At 50.6% G+C, this 16,045-nt stretch overlaps 1 protein-coding gene across 1 annotated transcript in view; it reads right to left on the reverse strand.

Annotated features, from left to right (window-relative positions):
* The window catches only part of arhgef37 (Rho guanine nucleotide exchange factor (GEF) 37), a 140,801-nt gene extending 125,043 nt beyond the window's left edge, over positions 1 to 15,758 (reverse strand). The window contains 2 exon segments of the mRNA XM_038795576.1: positions 15,599 to 15,734; positions 15,736 to 15,758. Of these exon segments, the coding sequence (XP_038651504.1) occupies positions 15,599 to 15,734; positions 15,736 to 15,758 (159 nt within the window).
* Between the last annotated feature and the right edge of the window lie 287 nt (positions 15,759 to 16,045).

Genomic DNA, 16,045 nt, shown 5'->3' on the forward strand with positions numbered 1-16,045 from the left:
CTACTGACCTACTGACCCAGCTAGATCATACCCAACCTGAGTTGACTCGACCCGCCCCAAACCAACCGGATTCCCGCACCCAACATGGACTTGGCCTGACCCTCCTTGATACATCCCAGCTGCACCCCCACCAACCACTCCCGCCCAGACCGACCCCAACCACCCCGCCCCCGCAAACTGAACCGAGCTCTCCACCCCCCCATCTGACCCAACCTGGCCGCCCCCCCCCCCCCAAGATGTCCGGTGCCCCCATGTCCAACCTTCCTCATCCCCCCCACCATCCAAACTCCCAAGTCAAACCTCCCCACTGTCCGACCCTCCCCAATGTCTGTCACTCTGACATCCCACCGCCCCCCCCATATGTCCCTCCACATTCCCTCCAACATCCAAGCCTCCCAAATGTCTGAACCCCCCAATCCCCAATGTCTGATGCCACATCTCCCCACAGTCCGACCCCACCCACCTCAAAGATTTTGTGGCGCATTGCGCACTCACTCGGGACAGGCCTCCCACACACCTCCCGGCAGTCTTTACGCCTCGCATGATATACCCATGTCCCGCAAGACATCAAAATCAGAATCCCGCCCAAAGGGGGCGTGACCAAATAGTGCATAGGCATCCTTATCCAGGATCTACCATCTTCCCCAGCGAGGCCACAGCCGGGTGCCGTACAGTACTAGTCCACACAAACGTGAACCAGGTGGAATGGCACCTGGGGCGGGAGTGGGAGGGCTTGGGGGCAGGTCTGTCAGTATATCGGAGGGCCCTGGGAGGCCAGGGATAGTGCAGGGTGGCTCCCTGGGCCTGCCCCTGGAATGTGGGCACCCTGGCACTGCCCATTTGGCACCTTGGCTGCCACCCTGACACTGCCAAGATGATCTGGTGGCATTGCCAAGCTGGAAGGAGCACTGCCCATGGTGCCAGGCTGGGAGAGCAATGGTGCCTGGGTGGCACTGCCAGGGTCAGGGCCATGCCCATGAAAGGAGAGGGGTATGAAGGGTGGGGATTCTGGAGGAGGGTCCTGTAAGGTGGCAGGTGGGTGCCATGAAGTGGGGGGCCCCTGGGGACCCCATAGCAGGGTGTCCTCATTTGGGGGCATACTGGGTCATGCCCATGTGTGTGAGGGGTGATACTGGTCGTTGGTGGGGGTGGACCTACAAGATTAAAGATCGGAGCACCCTTTCAAAATGGCGGCTCGATCTCCAAGTTCAGCTCGCCAGTGCTGAAAAAAATTCAAGATGTGAGAAACTCCCCAGGGCCCAAAAAAGTGACTGTGTCAGTTGATAGCAGTGGGAACTTGCCGGTAAACTCCCTGAAAAACGCATCACAAATGAACTTAGAAATGTTTCTGTTAAATTCCGCTCATTGTGATCTTCGATGAAGAGGATGAAATACATCCTTCCCGTCAAATACGCAGCTCTGAAGAGGCTTCTGCTGTCAGAAGCGAATTGCCACAATAACATTCTTATGTCTCTCACAGGGTCAGTCATGGGGGCTGAGTGCACGAGTACAGCTGCATGACTGGGGGCCTCACAAACATTCAAAACAACAAAGTTAGCACTGTCACATCATACAAGCACATCCTGCACCAGCACAGATACATTATTGGGTCCTTGCATGTGGTTAGAGTGGCACTGGGTGAAGAGCATGGCACTGCTGTGCAGAAGGAGGTGACAGAGGCAGAGAAAGCTGTGCACTTCAGAGGATGGAGGACAGACACAGCCATTTCCAGCTGGACACAGATGCAGGGTCTCAGGAGTTGCAAGCAAAGGGGCAACTTTGACCAACAGTGAAAAATACTTACCCGCATGTCAGGGGTCCTCCCGAGGCAGTGCGGGGTCGTGGGCTGAGAGTGCAGGAGTCCATTTAGCTCATCTGAACCACCATGGCGCAGGTCTTTGAATACATGAGCTCCTCTATTGGAGAGAATGGCTAACCTCGGGGACAGTCACATTCAGCAATACTTGGTGTGCATGTCAGTAGCGCCTGCTTCAGATCCCTCCAGTGATCCAGAGCAGCAGCCAAGGGTCTGAGGCAATCACCAAAAAGGGTAAGGGTGCCTCTTCGCACAGGGCATTATCATCCAGCCTCCTTCGACCCACTGACTGCAGAACCATTTGTGCAGCAAGACAGAGGCAGTCTCTGCAATAATCCAGGTGCAGCAGCTTTCGGAGATGCCCCCACTGACAACTACACGATGAGGCCGCCCACCATATGCACCTCAGCAGGAAGTGAGACTGTCTCCACCTCAGCCCAGGCCAAAGAGGAGCACCATACCATAAGTTGCTGAAAGAGGAGGCCACTGAGTCATCCGGAGCAATGAGTGGTTGACTGGGGTTCATTTCACTTGTAAAAGTGCACTTTATAACTTTCATCAACATTCCCATGACCCAGACATATGGGGCTGGATTCTCCAATTCTGGGCCTATGTCGTATGCCAGCGTGGGAGAGGTGGACCTTTACGTCAGAAAAACTGGAGCAAAATGGCCACCGATTCCCTGTTTTGCTGGGGGCTAGCAGGACGGCAGAGTAGAGCATCCGACTCTATCTGCCACTATGCCCCGGTGAATTGCCGGGTCCGTGGTCGCGCATGCGCACGGCTGCGGCCTGACGCTGCCCCCGATTCAGTCGGAAAATGTGATTCTCCAATAGTTCGCCGAACGTGATTTCAGCCCATGAGCTTCCATTCTTTCATGCAAAACTGGGAATGATTAATGAAGTGGGGAAGGGAAGCAGTAGTCTTTGAAAAGAGACACTGGAACTGCGAGGCAGATGTAAACCAAGCATTGGCGCTAAAAGTGAATTTAATCAAAGTTACCTCTTCAATGGACAAGTTCTCACAGGCAGGTCAAAGTAAGTTTCAGAGCATGAAGTCCTGCTGGGTGAAAAACACTCTGGTGAAACAAGCCTGGATCAGATGTTCCTCAGCATTCATGCCATCCCGATGAGAGGTTTGGCTCACAAGCTGGTTCCAGCTAACCAGCTGCACAACCTTCACTTCTCCGCCCTACATCTCCCTCTTCCTCCATTAATAAACTGTCGATCTAGCATTCCGCCTTCTTCAAGGTTCACATCTCTCTGGAGGGCCATATCATGGAAAACACAGTAGACCACCACAAAGCATGAGATCCTTACAGGAGCGTCCTGCAGGGTGCCACCCAACCAACTCCCCAGGCTGAAAGCACATTAACCCCCAGGGACTCCTCCTAGTTAAACAACATTTTATTTTGGTCAATATTCACCTCTGGCTCCTCAAAGATTTCTGGTCTTGCAAAACAAGATTATTTTTAAAAACAAGCTTACTGCAGTCAAACACAATCTCCCCAGGCTTTTAACCCTTAAATAGCCAAATGTTTATAATCAAATATACCTAAAATCCTGCATTCGTCACAGCCACTGGTATTTGGAAGGAGCCAGAAGCGAAGAAGTTAAGCACCACAATGACTTAATTGCTACTGGCAGGGCACGGCGAGCAATATTACGAGGTCTGAGGTTTTCCCCAGTGAGAGCACAAATCTCAGTAACCATTTTCCTCGATAGATGTAGGCTCCTGTGGCACTTATTATCTGACATGTCCAGGTAGTTTTTCTTTTGATTGGTGCTATATTCGGCATTGGGGGTGTAGTCTCTGTTGTCTTCCCACAGCTCCTTGTGACCCTCTCTGCCCTCCTCAAGTCTAGGGCTCTGCATCTGTTCCTGAGCATGGTGATCCTCAGTACTGCTCATCCCCATCTTCGAGTACTTTAGTTCCACAACCAGCATTTCTTACAGTCAGCTGCACTCACAGTACCTAATGGACAAGACCCCTCTTATAGCCCCAAAATGCCAGAAGAGTCATGATCTCTGCCGAAGCACACAAAGTCCACACTTTAATTCTGACCACCCAATGGCTCATTGTGTGCGATTGGATGGGTGCCCCTCTCAGTCACTGACGTTTCTATGGGCTCACTTAATTGCATGGTATTTCTCACTGGCTCACTACTATATTGCCACCTCCTTGCATCTGGACTGTTACAGCTCCATTGTGTAACCAATGAAATTCAGAACTGACCCTCAACAAGCCGAAAACAAGCTCATTAGAAAATAACAACGCATGGAATAGGAACAAAAGTGGACAGACCATAAGGTCCCTCGCGCCAACTCCACCATTCCAAACTTTCAACTCCAGTTTCTGGTCCACTCCCCATATTCCTCGATTCCCCGAGAGACCAAAAATCTGTCTAGTTCAGCCTTGACTATATTCAATCATGGAGTATCCAAAATCCTGAGGTAGAGAATTCCAAAAATTCACAACCATTTGAGAGATGAAATATCTCCACATCTCAGACCGAAATGATCATCCCTTATCCTGAAACTGTGCCCAATGCTGCAGGTTCCCTAGTCAGATTAGCAAAACCAATAATCCAAATCAGGCAGATTGCTGGGTTCTGCCTTCAGCCCTTTTGGTCAAAATTACTGGCACTGGTCAAATTAACAGTGGCAAAGATCACTTTCCACAGCGTAAATGTTTACACCCGCCCAGCTGCATTCTCACCCCCATCCTGCCCCATAAGTTTGAAGATATGTCTGATGCTAAGGGTGGTAAGACTTGACTTGTCAATCAATGGAATTGAGGATATGTCAAGATGACTGTTGTGCATTTAATGTTTCCTTGATGTAAATATTGGGCTGAATTCTCCGTTTGGTAGACTACATGGCTGGATTCTCCGTTTCAGCGGCTAAATGATGGCTGAAATGGAGAATTTGCGGGCATTTTATGACGCCAAAAACAGCGGCGAATCCTCACCGATTCCAGGACCAGTGAGGGACTCCTGGCTTCCGCACCGAAAACGGCCGGAGAATAGCTGGGTCCTTGGCCATGCATGCGCACGGCGACGACAGGCAGCGGTTGCACCCGTACAACATGGTGCCGGCCGTGCGCGGACCCGACATCCGCTACCCCACAGGCCCCCTCCCCCATAATGCATTTCCGTCCCCACCCCCACCGTGGGATTTGCTAGGTCACCATCCCCTCCCCTGGGACAGTCCGATGGTGAACCGAACCCCCTCCCCCACGACCCCCCACGAGAGATTCCCCCTATTCCACAGACCCCAATCGGAGACCGCCCATAAGACAGGCCCCCACCAGAAACCCCCCAAAAGAGACCCCCACCAGAGACCTTCACCAGGAATTCCCCCATTACAGGCCGTCACCATTGAGCCTCCCATAAGAGACCCCCACCAGAAACTCCCTCATAAAAGTAAGACCCCACCAGAGACCCTCCCCAAAAACCCTCAATTACAGAGGCCCCCACCAGAGAAACCCCACTCCCCCATCCACATTGCATCGACCCCTGCCTGCAAGCTAGAGTACTCCAGACAGAGACAGTGGAAACAAAATCACTGCTTTAAAACTCAGTTATATTCAGTTGCTGGCTCAGGCAGAGAAAACAGCATCTGCAAATTCCTAAAAAGTGAAAACCACATCAGCTGGGTTTAAACACCCTCAGATCTTTGATCTGGAACGCTTTCATTCACATCAATAAGAATTGGTTTTACTAGGCTGTGATTGACAGTTTACACATAGCCAGCTGTCTGGATTGTTTAATTTCACTGCTCTTCGCACTTGAATGGATCTCCAGCTGTGAAACTAATCATGTTTATAAAGTTTAGTTGTGATTGACAGCTCTTGAACCACATATAGTTGAGTTCTTTCTGCAGAGGAAAAGAGAGCACTTAACTGCCAAAGTTGCTGCCTGAGCCAGCAGATATTGCAGTCCAAAGATGTGCGGGGTTAGGTAGATTGCCCTTAGTGTCAAAAAGGTTAATTGGGGGTTACTGGGTTACAGGGATAGAGTAGAGACGTGGGCTTGAGTGGGGTGCTCTTTGTAAGGGCTGGTGCAGACTCGATGGGCCAAATGGCCTCTTTCTGCACTGTAAATTCTATGATTCTACGAGGTATGTTTTAGAGCAGTTATTCTTTTCACTGTCTCTGTCTGCTCTCTAGATTCCAGGCAGGGGTCTCTGTAATGAGAGGATCTCTGGTGGGTGGCTCTCTTATCGGGGGGCCTATGGTGAGGGTCTCTCTTATGGGGAGATCTCTGGTGGTACTCTATTGTGCCGTCTCTGATTGGGGTCTCTGTAATGGGGTCTCTGGTGGGGTCTCTCTTATGAGGGGTCTCTGGTGTGAAGTCTCCATAATGGGGGGCGGATCTGGTGGGGTCTCTTCTGGGGGGGTTTGTGGTGGGGATCTCTCTTATGGAGTGTTTTGTTGGGGTCTCTCTTATAGCTGTGTTTCTGGGGCGGGATTCTCCAACAATGGGGCTATGTCCCCACTCCAGCGTGAAAACGCAGGCAAATCACTCTGGACTTTCCTGAAGAAAGTCCAGAGTGATTGTCCTACCTGGAGGGGGCCAGCAGGGCCCCGGCGTACTCCTCGCAGCTCCAGCTGCCGATATGGGGCCCTGCACTTTCGGTCGAGCGTCCGCGCATGCGCACGGCGACGGCCTGTGTCGGCCGTCCTGCGCGACATGGCGGACCTATACCGCGGACTGGCACCAAAAAGATAGGCCCAGAGATCGGTGGCTCCCGATCGAAAGCATGGCCATCTGTGAGCCCCCCCCCCCCCCCCCCCCCCCCCCCCCCCCCCCCCCCCCCCCCCCCCCCCGGTGAAGGATACCCCACCCCCCACCAAGGTGGCAAGAGTCCGCAGCCGCCATGCCAAGTTCCCGACGGGTGGGACCATGAGAGACCCACGTCATCGGGAACTCGGCCAGATGTCGTCGGAGAGTCGCCGCAGGGGCCTCTGTCAATGGCCCCCTGCCTGTGCCATGTAGACCGCGCGCACGAGAATCACGGGAGCGGCGTTGCGGCGGATTTCAGCATTAACGCCCATTCTCCGCCCCCGCACCGATCGCGATTACGGCACGGAGGCTTGGAGATTCCCACCCCTGGTGTGGGATCTCTGGTGGTAGGGTCTGGTAGGGGTGGGGTGGGCAGGATTTGCATTGTGGGGGTAACCCTCCAATGGACTTTGGGGGAAACCCCCTTAAAACGTTATCCCCCTTGGCCCACTGCGAGGTTCACTGCGCCAGGGTGACACTGGGAATACCTGCACCAATTCTCGTCTAGAGAACCGGAGAATCAAATGGGTTTGGAGAACCTGGTGCCCAGTCTGTTAATAGGATACAATTTGACCTATTTGAATCCTCCACTGGTGTGGGGCCTGAACCTTGATGCCACTACCAGAGGGGCGACCAGAGCATCGGAACAGGATCGACGCTGGGCTGGATTCTGGGCTGGATTCTTCGATTTTGAGGCTATGCCTGGAGGATCCGTGGCATTTTACGTTCCAGCACCGATCCTCCAACAGGTGAGTGGCTAGCAACCGCACCACGTAAATCGTCCGGCCTCCATGAAATAAACGGCCAGAGAATTGCCGGGTCTGTGGCTGCGTATGCAGACGGCGACGGCCTGCAGCAGTCGCGCCGTACAACATGGCACCGGCTGTGCGGGGACCCAACCTGCCATATAGTGCCCCCTGGACAGGCCCTCGCCACCCCGTGGTCACCCCCCAACAGTCCCCCCAGCCCTCTCTGAAGCCCTCCCGGCCAGCAGCATGGCTCCCGTACGACTGTGGCAGCACTGGGCACCGTCCGCAGCCACCATGCTGGGTTCCCGACCGCTATGACTATAAGTCAACCACGGTCTGGAACTCAGCCCATTGGGAGCGGAGCATCAGGGGTTTATTGGAGATTTCCAGAGATTGGTCAATTCCTAGAATTGCAGACTAGCTGCATATTATGTTCAGGAATGAAATGGTAAGGAGCTAGGGTTAAATTAGCTACATGGTTGCAATCACAAATGTCTGGCACTCTAGGGAGTTCAGTAAAATGTTGCTTGCTGCATTTTGTGAAAAAGAAAATTAATGAAGTTACTGATGCTGCAAGATGTGCTGAAAATCGAAAATATGACCTAGATTTCCCAAGGTAACTTGAAATAAACCTGCTACATTAATGTTCAATGCTGCTGATTTCTTCACAGCCATTGACGGAGCTGTTCCTGCCCTGGACGTGATTCCAACACTTGGCTGCAGAAGGGTATACAATTCTGCAGATCACAGTTCTTGCATATCTTGGAACATGTGGTGGTACAATAGCCTACCTGGCTCTGTACAAACAGGTGGCAACATATGATAGGATCCTCATGGAGGTTTGAGGTGAAAATGCTAAAATACAATCCAGTGTCTGATGCTCCACAACAGCAGTATGCATTCAGAAAATGATCCATTAATGCTTCAGAAAGTTTAATTACTTTCCTTTCTCCCAGAGTCACATTACTCTGTATACTACAGAAACGGTAGATTTCAAACAATGGTCCAAAAATAGCTGTCCGTTTTAAAGATCAAAAACCCATCTGAAGAATAGAGATCTCCCATAAAATTAATGACCCTAATGAATCATGTATCAGGGACCTGCAAGATGCAAATATGCACTGAAAATGGGTGATGTGACAGATTTCCCACGGTTACTTGGAATAAACCTGTTACAGAAAAGTTCAATGCAGTAGTGGTTTTGTATGGAGTGTTGAGAAGAGTCAGAAGTGTTCAAACGTCATTGGGAGCTCATAAAATGACATGTAATTTCTAGCATGGGAACAGACCATTTGGCCCAAAACATAGGTTGAACTTGATTGAATTTTCTAAGATAGAAAGGAGTGTTGGTGAGGGAAGCACATTTGATGTAGTCTACTTGGATTTTAACAAGGCTGTTGACAAGGGCCAACACAACAGAAAGCTTATTGGGGAAAGTCACATGTTGAATCCACAATTTACTCTGACTTGAAGCAGACGGTAATGGTTCACATCTGGAATGGGGTTCCACAGGATTAAGTAATGGACTGCTTTCTACTTATGGCGTACATCACTGATTTAGACTTAAATGTAGGGAGCATGATAGCGAGAAAAAAAACTGTGGACTTCAGGAAGATATCAATGGACTGATCCGGTGGACAGAAAAGTGGCAAATGGAATTCAATCCAAAGAAGTATCAGCTATTGCATTTGGGAATGGCAAACAAGACAAAATAATGTGCAATAAATGGTAGGATTCTAAGACGTCTAGTGGATTTCACATCAACAAATTCCTGATGGTGGATAGATATGGTGGTTAAGGAATACAGGATACTTTCCTTAATTTGCTCAGCTAAGGTGGTGCTTCTTCCAATTGTATCAATGATATCAAGGGCACAAATCTCCAATTGCATTGGGCTCTTGCTTGAGCGCAATGCGGCCAGGGAATTTGGGAAAGCCCTCCAGCGAGCCTCCTGACAGCCTTCGCGCCTCGCGAGATTCTTTGATGCCCCGCGAGGCATCAGATTCGGAAAGCCGTCCCAAATAGGCGTGGTCAAATGACGCTCGCGAACATAGTTCGCAAACCTACTTACAACCTACCTGCGTGGTATCAATCGGCCTCCTGTGATTCATGCCTCCCCAGGGAGGCTGCAGCCGGGCGCTGAGCAGTGCTGGTCCACACAAACGTGGGCCAGGCATAACGGCACCCGGGGGTCTCCTGGGCAACCGGAGACCTCACGGTGGTCAGGATAAGTGCAGGGTGGCTCCCTGGCCCTCCCGCTGGAACGCGGGCGCCTTGGCACTGCCCAGCTGGCAGTGTGACTAAGTGTCATTGAAAAGCAGTGGGGAACGCGCTGGCAGAGCCGGCGGGAAACTTCCTGAAAAACCCGCCATAAATGAACTCAGAAATCTTTTGGGTGAATCAGACCCCAAGCTACAGTTCAATGACCTCAATACTAAGTTCAATGGCAACAGGCAAGGAATGAACAGTATGATCAGGCCACATAGGTAAGCAAGCATACTCAACAGAAATGATGAGTGTGTGCTGGCCTTCCCTAACAGCAATGGGCTCAGTTTTGGATAAAACTTCTTCAAACATAAGGACATCTTCAAAAAGACGTGATGGTAACACTCTGAATGAGATTGACCACATATGCATCAGCAGCAGATCCTGCATCAGCAGGACATCCCTACAAATATCAGGATTTGGCGAGGTGCTGACGTAGGATCTGACCATAATTTTTTGTGAGGCAAGATCCACCTAAAGCTGCAGAAGACAACAAACCATGAAGTCAAGAAGGTCATTTGCAAAGAGGAAACTGAAAGACAAGGAGATGTCGGACAGTTTTTGGCTGGCCCTCTCCAACAGGTTCAAAGTTTTACTGTGGGCGGGCAACATTGAGGAACAGCGGGAAACCTTCGAAGGGAGATTGAAGCGTGTGCAGAAGTCACCATGGGCATAGGAGAGGAACCAATAGAAAATGATGGCACCGGCCCCTCTCCTGACTCCAAGGGCAACACCTCGGAGAAGAGCTCTGAGGATGCCACCGTGGTCGTGGCACAGCTGTCATCCCCATCCTTCACCAGCGCAGATACACGCATCTCGGTGGGACATGCAAGTGGACAGGCTTCTGGGGCACAATCTTGTGAACACCACACTGCTGCTGATGTACATCTGGTGGTGGCAGGGACCCCCAGGTGAGACAGCAGTAGGAGAGCTGCTGGATCCCTGGGCCCAGCTGGGTTCCAGCCTGATGCTGCGCCCCGGCAGAGTTTCCCAGAACTGATGGAGACGTTAGGGAGCATCCGGAACGTTCAGAGAGAGATGGCAGCATCATTCTAGCAGATCCATTGCCATTTGGAAGAGTCCACATGCTACACAGGTGCAGAAGATGGCGCTGGCAATGACTTGGACCAAGGCCAACACTGCCAAAGTGGCGACCGCAGTGGAGAGCCTGGTGCACAATGTCAGCACCATGAGTGAAGGTATCCAAGGTGTCGCTCAGTCGGTGACGACCATGGCTGAGGGTCTTGGCAGAATGTCTGCCACACTGCGGGATGTTATCCAGTACCAGGCCGACCTGGATGGGGTTCTGCCGGACATGTCCCGCAGATGGGAATGGCCGAGGTGCTGCGGAGCCTGTCCCAGTAGCAGGTGGACATGGCTGAGGCGCTGCAGAGCATGGCCCAGTCACTGGGGGATGTGTCCCAATCGCTGAGGAGCATCGCTGAGGGTGTCAACACCATGGTGCGGGCCATGGGGAACCACCAGGGTTGGCAGAGCCAGATGATGCAGGGGCAGCCGGGGCCTGAACCAGCTGCCGTTCCATCCCAAGGTGAACCCCAGGGCCCTATGGTCACCGATCAGGAAGAGCGGGTGCTGAGTGCCAAACCGGGTCCGACCCATGGGGCGGCAACAGTGGCCACCAGCTCTCCCGAGTTCCACCCCTCTGATGAGGCCGTGTCTCGGGGTCAGCACACGGGACAGGGTGGCTCGTCTGTGCATGTGCCGCTGACAAGTGAGCCGGGGCACTCCGGCCCCAGAGGATGCCCACCAGGGGCATCGAAGGCCACGGGATGAGGTAAGCAGCTGGCTGCCCCCACCTCGGATGTGCATCCTGGGGAAACACCAACATATAGTGGTAGATGTAGAAGTTCCAAGCACGTTGAGGATCACTGAGGGCAGTGGGGTAGGGGGAGGGGTTAGGTAGGGTGTGGGGAATGGGTGGGGCTAGGTAGGGGGTGGGGTTAGGTAGGTGGCGGGGATGGGGTGGAATTGGGGGCTGAGAGGTCGGAACTATCGGGAATGGGGTATTGTACAGCACATTAAACAACTTTTTGCACAACCATTATTCAACCGCTCCTCATAGCTAATGCCCTCCATGATGCCTGTCACTTTCATCTGCAATGCGGCTGACCCCCGGACGCTTTGCCTGCCTCTCCAGGCGACCGCCCCGTGGCACACCAACCCACACTCCAGCCGTGGTCTTGTCCCGAGACCTGTGCCCCATCTCCTGGGGGTTTGGATGTTGGCTGCTGCCTGTGTGTGGTGTTGACTCCCACACAATGTCCAGGCATCAAGGTAATGGAAATGGGCCTGAAGTGGTGATAAACGGTTTCTCGCCATACTACGGCGGGATTCCAAATTCACCTATGGGAGTGGGCCAGTTGCAGCGCAAATTGTTTGACACCTGGCGGGGTTCCCAGTTTTGGCCTCTCCCGATATTCACCGGCCTCATTACGCTTGAGCACGAGCATAACGAGGCCGGAAATTCGCGCCCTATGTTTCTATGGTGCTTATCCTCTCAACAGGAAAGTTGGATCGTTTTATAAATGGTGGCTGGTCCATTTACCGCGAGGAGTGGTTGAAAATTAATGGAACTCTCAAATTTGGAGGTGTAAAACAAGCAATAATTATAGGCTGGTGGTCGGTAAGTTAATGGAAAAGGTCCTGAAGGATAGGATTTATGACCATTTGGAAAGATGCAGCATAATTCGGGATAGTCAACACGGATTCGTGAAGGGTAAGTCTTGCCTCACAAATTTGATTGAATTCTTTGAGGAGGTAACCAAGTGTGTAGATGAAGATAGAGCAGTTGATGTCACAGATTTTAGTAAGGCGTTTGATAAGGTTCCCCATGGTCGGCTCATGAAGAAAGTAAGGAGGTGTGGGATAGAGGGAAATTTGGCCAACTGGATAAGTAACTGGCTATCACATAGAAGACAGAGGGTGGTGGTGGATGGAAAATTTTCAGACTGGAGACCAGTTGTCAGCGGTGTACCACAGGGATCAGTGCTGGGTCCTCTGCTATTTGTGATGTTTATCAATGACTTAGAGGAGGGGGCTGAAGGGTGGGTCAGTAAATTTGCTGATGACACCAAGGTTGGTGGAGTAGTGGATGAGGTGGAGGGCTGTTGTAGGCTGCAAAGAGACACGGATGGGATGCAGAGCTGGGCCAAAAATTGGCAGATGGAGTTTAACCCTGATAAGTGTGAGGTGGTTCATTTTGGTAGGAAAAATTTGAATGCGGATTATAGGGTCAACGACAGGGTTCTGAGGAATGTGGAGGAACAGAGAGATCTTGAGGTTCATGTCCACAGATCTCTGAAGGTTGCCACTTAAGTGGATAGAGCAGTGAAGAAGGCCTATAGTGTGTTAGAGTTTATTAACAGGGGGCTTGAGTTTAAGAGCCGTGGAGTTATGCTGCAACTGTACATGACTCTGGTGAGACCACATTTGGAGTATTGTGTGCAGTTCTGGTCACCTCACTATAGGAAGGATGTGGAAGCATTGGAAAGGATGCAAAGGAGATTTACCAGGATTCTGCCTGGTTTGGAGGATAGGTCTTATGAGGAAAGGTTGAGGAAGCTAGGGCTTTTCTCTTTGGAGCGGAGGAGGATGAGAGGCGACTTAATAGAGGTTTATAAGATGATGAGGGGGATAGATAGAGTGGACGTTCAGACTATTTCCTCGGGTGGATGCAGCTGTTACAAGGGGGCATAACTATAAGGTTCAGGGTGGGAGATATAGGAGGGATGTCCAAGGTAGGTTCTTTACTCAGAGAGTGGTTAGGGTGTGGAATGGACTTCCTGCTGTGATAGTGGAGTCAGACACTTTAGGAATGTTCAAGTGGTTATTGGATAGGCACATGGAGCACACCAGAACGACAGGGAGTGGGATAGCTTGATCTTGGTTTCGGTCAAGGCTCAGCACAACATTGAGGGCCGAGGGGCCTGTTCTGTGCTGTACTGTTCTATGTTCTATGCCCTAATGACAGATTAACAGGCAGTTTCACTGTCCTTGAAATTCAATTCACTCTTTTTACAGGAACACAAGAACATATAGGAACAACATAGGCCATTCAGCCCCTCGAACCTGTCCTGCCAAATTATTGACATCATGACTGATTTGTGGCCTAACTGCATTTACTTGCCTTTGGCCCATATCCCTTAATATCTTTACTTCACAAAAATTTATCTCCCTCAGATTTAAAATTAAAACTGTTTCAGTTCCTGATCGTCGAGGCCACTGAAGAAATCCCCGGCCTTCCTCCCAGCCCGAACGCACAACAAAGAACAAAAAGTACAGCACAGTAACAGGCCCTTCGGCATTCCAAGCCTGCGCTGACCATGCTGCCCATCTAAACTAAAATCTTCTACACTTCCAGGGTCAGTATCCCTCTATTCCCATCCTATTCATGTATTTGTCAAGATGTCCCTTAAACTTTACTATCGTCCCTGCTTCCACCACCTCCTCCGGCAGAGAGTTCCAGGCACCCACTACCCTATGCCCCCTAGTAATTGACCCCTCTATCCCGGGAAAAAGCCTCTGTCTATCCACTCTGTCTATGCCCCTCCATAATTTTGTAGACCTCTATCAGGTCGCCCCTTAACCTCCGTCGTTCCAGTGAGAACAAACCAAGTTTATTCAACCTCTCCTCATAGCTAATGCTCTCCAAACCAGGCAACATCCTAGTAAATCTCTTCTGCACCCTCTCTAAAGCCTCCACATCCTTCTGGTAGCGTGGCGACCAGAATCGAACACGATTCTCCAAGTGTGGCCTAACTAAGGTTCTATACAGCTGCAACATGACTTGCCAATTTTTATACTCAATGGGCCAATGAAGGCAAGCATGCCGCATGCCTTCTTGACTACCTTCTCCACCTGTGTTGCCTATATCAATATCTGTGAACCTCTATACCTAGATCTCTCTGACTGTCAATACTCTTGAGGGTTCTACCATTAATTGTATATTCCCTACCTGTATTAAACCTTCCAAAATGCATTACCTCACATTTGTCCGGATTACACTCCATCTTCCATCTCTCTGCCCAAGTCTCCAAACGATCTAAATCCTGCTGTATCCTCTGACAGTCCTGATCGCTATCTGCAATTCCCGCAACTATGGGAGGGTATCCCCACCCCAGCCTAACACTCATGCAGGGCACCACCAGCACATGCAGAAAATGCCAGTGCCCATGCTAGCTGGCAGCACCACTTGGGCACCTTGCACACCCAGGTGGCACTGCCAATATGCCAGGCTGCCACTGACACAATGCCCAGGTGGCACCAGCAGTGCCAGGACACCACCCTACGCACAGGGCATGCAGCTAGGGGCCTCCGATCCCCGATGAAACCCCCATGTGCCATTCCGTCTGGCCCCCATTTAAAGGGACCAATGCTGAACACCATGTGCACGAGGTCTCTAAGGCAAAGGGGATGAACCCCAAAGCCTCAGGTACCTCAGGAATCTGCACATTAGAGTGAGGCTAGCTCTCTTGCTCTGTTATGCAAATTTGCCAAAACGTGATCCTGCCCACAATGGGTGGGATTTACATTGCAACATCTCGTGAGATCACGTTGGATCTCGCGAGGCTTTGTGAGCCAGGTAGATCCCGGGAGTGGGGATTCCAGCTTTTATTGGCCATGCTGCGGTGTGTCGAGCTGTTTTTCCAATGCAGCGTGGCCATTGGATCGTGCCCTTTTATCATTATCCACCCTGTCTTTTCCTGTTACTATCTTGAAGATCCTGCAGATAACTTCTTCATCTTATCCTTTTTGCTAAATTCATTATTGCTTGTTATATTTATCTTTTATCTTTATCTACCCTGCTTGTTCATTCTTATCTCACACAGTTTGCCCTCCCATTACCTCGCAACCTACTTGATCCTGAAAGAAGTGACCTCAGAAAATTCTGCCTCTTGATTTTAAACTTAAGTACAATTTTTTTTTCTCGAATTATAAATGCTTGCTGAAAGGAGGGTTTACCTGTTTGAATTGTAAATGGTTCTGTATATCTGTTGCACACTGCTGTAGAAAGGTGAGGTAGCGCTTTTCTGTTGCAACCAGTTCTTCTATTGCTTTCATTTGTTTTTCCTCCATTTTACTGGCTGATGTGAATAAGTTCCACATAAGATGAATCATCCATGGTAACTATGCCTGCAGGAGATACAATTAGAATTACTGCAGTTATGTTGATTAGATGCCTCTCTGCGACCCTTTGGCTAATCTATCCATAAAGAATTGAAAATATGGCCTTGTGGTTGAATTTAAATGCAGTTCTTGTGTCACCTGATCTTGTTCTGTAAATCACAATTTCCTGTAAACCTGAAATCTAATTTTAGAAATCTAATCCAGGCCCTTACTCTGCTTCTTATGATATGAATCCTGAAGTGATCCATATCGAACAGAATGTAACACCACAGTTACATTTGC

This window comes from Scyliorhinus canicula, chromosome 4 (assembly GCF_902713615.1).
Source record: "Scyliorhinus canicula chromosome 4, sScyCan1.1, whole genome shotgun sequence".
In the NCBI taxonomy this organism is placed as follows: Eukaryota; Metazoa; Chordata; class Chondrichthyes; order Carcharhiniformes; family Scyliorhinidae; genus Scyliorhinus; species Scyliorhinus canicula.